This window comes from Sinohyriopsis cumingii, chromosome 1 (genome assembly GCF_028554795.1).
Source record: "Sinohyriopsis cumingii isolate HCF-2022 chromosome 1, ASM2855479v2, whole genome shotgun sequence".
Classification (NCBI taxonomy): domain Eukaryota; kingdom Metazoa; phylum Mollusca; class Bivalvia; order Unionida; family Unionidae; genus Sinohyriopsis; species Sinohyriopsis cumingii.
This window is the reverse complement of record NC_142961.1, coordinates 137731582-137735880: the sequence shown is the minus strand read 5'-3', so window position 1 is coordinate 137735880 and position 4299 is coordinate 137731582. Positions and strand designations below refer to the sequence as shown.

At 34.4% G+C, this 4299-nt stretch overlaps 1 protein-coding gene across 1 annotated transcript; it reads right to left on the bottom strand.

Annotated features, from left to right (window-relative positions):
* Positions 1-1782: 1782 nt before the first annotated feature.
* LOC149807934 (putative methyltransferase-like protein 24) lies at positions 1783-3913 on the bottom strand. The gene has a single exon (XM_089948576.1). The coding sequence runs from the start codon at positions 3777-3779 to the stop codon at positions 2676-2678; it is 1104 nt and encodes a 367-aa protein (XP_089804702.1). The 5' UTR covers positions 3780-3913; the 3' UTR covers positions 1783-2675.
* Positions 3914-4299: the final 386 nt, after the last annotated feature.

The window sequence follows — 4299 nt, the reverse complement described above, 5'->3', positions numbered from 1 at the left end:
AATGTAAATACATAAAATGCATAAAATTTAGTGTGGTGTTTGTGTGTTTGCAAATAGTTTAGAAGAGTTACAGCAGAATATAGAGAATAGTTAAGAGTTAAGGAAGCCATGTCTCTTCATTGATTCCTGGTTATTATCCTTATTAGTACGAAAGTCCTGATGTAGACTATATGTTCTTGTTTAATCTTCATTCATCAATATCCTTTTTCCTTCCAAGTTGTATACTTTGGTATACAGTCTATTGTATTGTTACCTTGGTGTCGAATTATATACCTCGACTTGTATGCAGTCTTGTTATAGAAACCTGTATATGTATTTCATCAAGAATATGAAATTTTTACCGTTGTCTTCTTAAGTATATCTCATTTAATTCATATTTACTTTAATTTAACTGTTTGTCAGTTTTAAATTTTTATTCTAGTATATGCTATTATATGTAAATTTATTCACTAGATATGATACTTTAATCAGAATATTGTTTGACCTTGAATGTTAGTTTATAAACACCAGGTGTTGATCTAAATCCTGATCTTGTTTCAGAACTTGATGCTACTTTCATAAACAAGTTTTATTTTATTTTAAAATGATTGGTTGTTTCCATGCTCATGATGGGACTACATGATTTAAGATGTAAACAATTTTTAAAAATTTTTTTTTATTTCTTGGAGTATAATGATTGGTTGTCGTCAGGGTCATTTTTGGTGTACGTGACATAATCGCGATCGCGTGGCCCTCCTTTCGATTTCGCAATTCCGGTTTTCAATTACGCGCATTTGTTCGTTTGAATAGAGATGCTTTGAGAAAGATTTCTCAGTTTTAGGCATTTTATACTGATGTCAAGTTATTTTTGTTGTAGCCAGATTTTTAAGTTATAATTTTCTTCAGATCAGTTGGATTTCAAAAGGTTTTTTATTTTTTTTATAATCTGGAAATATTTTGAGGAGTGCTCACACATCAATTTTGGATAGACATTGCATACAAATTTAATTTAGATTTCCAACACCGGAGTGCCATTATTTGTATTTCTGAAAGGAACTGTAGATAAGCACAGTATTGACTACAGCATACGTCATCGTCATTCATTTTGGGTTTTCCATCAGGATTCGAACTTTAAATTATTAGAAAATTTATTACTAAAACTTTTGCAATTTAATTCGTGGATTATTCTTAGATTACTTTTTGGATTTGATTCTTGAAACCGTAAGTCTTTTTAATTTTTACAGAATTTTTCCAGGAAAATTAAATTATTTGTTAAATTTTAAAAAGCTTGTTGTTTTCACTCTGTGTTACTGTTTATTCGAGCCTACACACGTAACAGTCCTTATTCTGTTTCAGTATTATAATATATAATAAAATAGCATCTTCCTTCATTCCACGTCGACAGCATTCCTCCTACTTGATTAAAATAGGGGCTATCCGTCTCGGAGAAAACCGGGGGATTTTATCTTGTATATATATTTATTTCCCCTTGTATCCATTGTCTGAAAGATAGTCTATATTCAATCAGGGTCACGCATGTTGTTAAAGTAAACCGCTCACTGACAAGACGTTCCGTAATGTATCTATTCAGTTTTACGGTGAGGCATTTATACACAGACGATGTCGCCATACATCGTCTGTGCGCTGGAGGTATTCGGTTCTTCCCATCGAAAACACTGTGCGTATGATGAACCGAACTCACTGTTTCGAAATATTGTACAATATACATAAATCACCCTCTGGTATCGTTGTACACAAAAAAAAACGAAATCCGAGTACATGTATTTAATAAATAAACGGATTTATACAATTCCGTGACAGTACATGATATTTCTTGGCTGTCAGATAAATGACAGACATTAGGCCTGAATGTTCGAATATAGGCCAGTGGACCTGCAAATTGCAAGATGATCAAACGCTTGCCAGAGACAGTATTGGTTGCAGTCCATAGGTATCGGCACGTGTAGAGCTACTGATGTTGACATTTTAGATCAAGCTGATCTTACAATGGAGAACGGGTCCTTTTAGCAAGAAAAACATGCATCGGTGTCTTTAATGCGTTTGTCTAGTAGATATTAGGTAAAATAAATAAAACAAAATGGGTTTTGTTATGAAACGACACAATTAAAGACACAAAAGCCGCATGTACTGAAATATGTATTGATATAATTGTCTTGTTAATTCCCACAAAGACAATTAATAAAAAAGAATAGTGATCTCATTAGACTGTAAGGAAAAAACATTATATGGTTAGCAACGAGGTGTATGCTCCAATATTTGTCTTTAAAATCTTCATGTAATGAAAATGATAAATTTGAACTGGATATACAATTCCAACATTAATATAATCGTCGATATTCAGTAAAAGATATGATAATTGTTTGGTGGGGGTGGGGGTTGGGGTTGAAGGGGGTAGTTATATGAGGAAAACCGATTTTACTAAATAAGGGCATTGTCATTGTAACATTCCCTGATACTTAATTTGGATCCTACCCATCCCCGATTATTGTTACTAAGTTCCAAATTCTTTCGTATTTTTTAATATTTGATCCTCATAAACAGTTTTATAGCATATACTATCTTGACCTTTGACCTTTGACCACGATATTTTCAAATTTTATGAGTTTTGTATTAGCAATGTTTTACTAAATACTTGCCAGACGCATTTTCCTGCAGAAAACGTGCTAAAAAGATTCTTATTCCTTAATCAAAGTATTGACAAGCGATACCTCAAGACAGTGAGTCCTCATGTACGGAACCTCGGTAGAAACATATACACATTCTTTGAAAAGCTCCCTTTCTCTCATGAAAATTCGAAACCCTGCCACGTGCAATGTCTTTAGTACATTTAACTTATATTGTGTCGTGACCCGTCTATAGACTCCGTGAAACTCTATGCACAATTGTCTTATGTTCGATAGGTCGCCATTTTCGGCCATATGCATCAGCGCCCGCCATTCATGGCCTTCAAGGTCAAGCTTGAGAATATCAACGATCCTATTTCCGTGACCAAGTATTTGTTTTATACTGTGATATGTTTTAACATCAATTACCTGACGTTGTTTGCTGCCCATCAAACTTGTGGTGTTTATTTTACCGTCTAATGAATCGAGTCCGAAATTATGGAATGTAATGTTATTATTTAGTTGTATGTTTGGTGTTTTCCTCAGTATTGGGTCGAATGCATGAACTTCACATCGATAATACTTCACTACGTCGTCGTCGAAGTCGGAGTTGTATCCAATGCTAAATGAATAAACTAGACACGGCAACTTTGGCCGGTATTGTCGGTCATCACATACCTCCTTGCCGCCATGTTCAATCCGACCCAGGCGTAAGATGCGTCGACAAAGAATCTGGAGGGAAGTTAAATATTTATAGAAAATATTCTCTAATTCAGGCATCGACATGTTATTCATCTCCGTTTCATAAGGTATTGCAGCTTCATCTTCCTCCCCTCCAGATTTGTCAGAATTTGTATTTTTAGTAAGAGATAAACTGACGCCATATTGGTTTTCCAACTTCATTCTATCATTTATACGCCCACCTTTGGAGAGATCTGACAACTGAGGCTGTTTAGGTTCAGCACTTATTGCATGTGAAATAGGTTTCACATAAGTCTCTTTCACATGTGTCAGTTCGTTATGCGTCAATTCGTTTTGTACAAAATAATCACTCGTAGACAGTACATTACCGGATCTGGATGACAAAAATAATCCAAACAAAATACCAATAAGAAAAACCACAAATACACAAGCTGTTATTTTCTTCCATTTCTTGAAAGCCTCGTATACGTGCATTTCACTGTAACTTAAGTAAGCACTTCTAAAGCCCGAAAACCCTGAATAATTCGATGCTGTAGGAGGAACAAGAGTATAGCCTGTTCAGTACTTTCATGCAGCAACAATAGGAGTCGAATTAAAATTTCAGTTTTGAGGAAAATGACCTGAATAATATGTTCCTGAATACAATTGCATACCTATAGGCAAATAATTCCCTGCTTTGTCTTTCTTTGTACAGTAATATCATGGAACATTGCATTATTTGTATTAACTAAAGGACTACATGTCCCGCAGGTATATTATTACAACCTAGTAGGTCAATACATAATTAAAAAGAACAAGGAAAACAGCAGGTTCAGTATTATATGTGGTGCATCGAAGGGTTCGAAAACATATAATCTGGTTAGTCATTTTGAGATGAAATTAAACGTATTAATGGTCTCAAATTTCTGTAACAAACTCCATGAGGTGTCCCATTGGAAAAAGAAAATTAAGTAGTAGAGCACTGGACGCATACCTCTGTATGAGTTATATATGT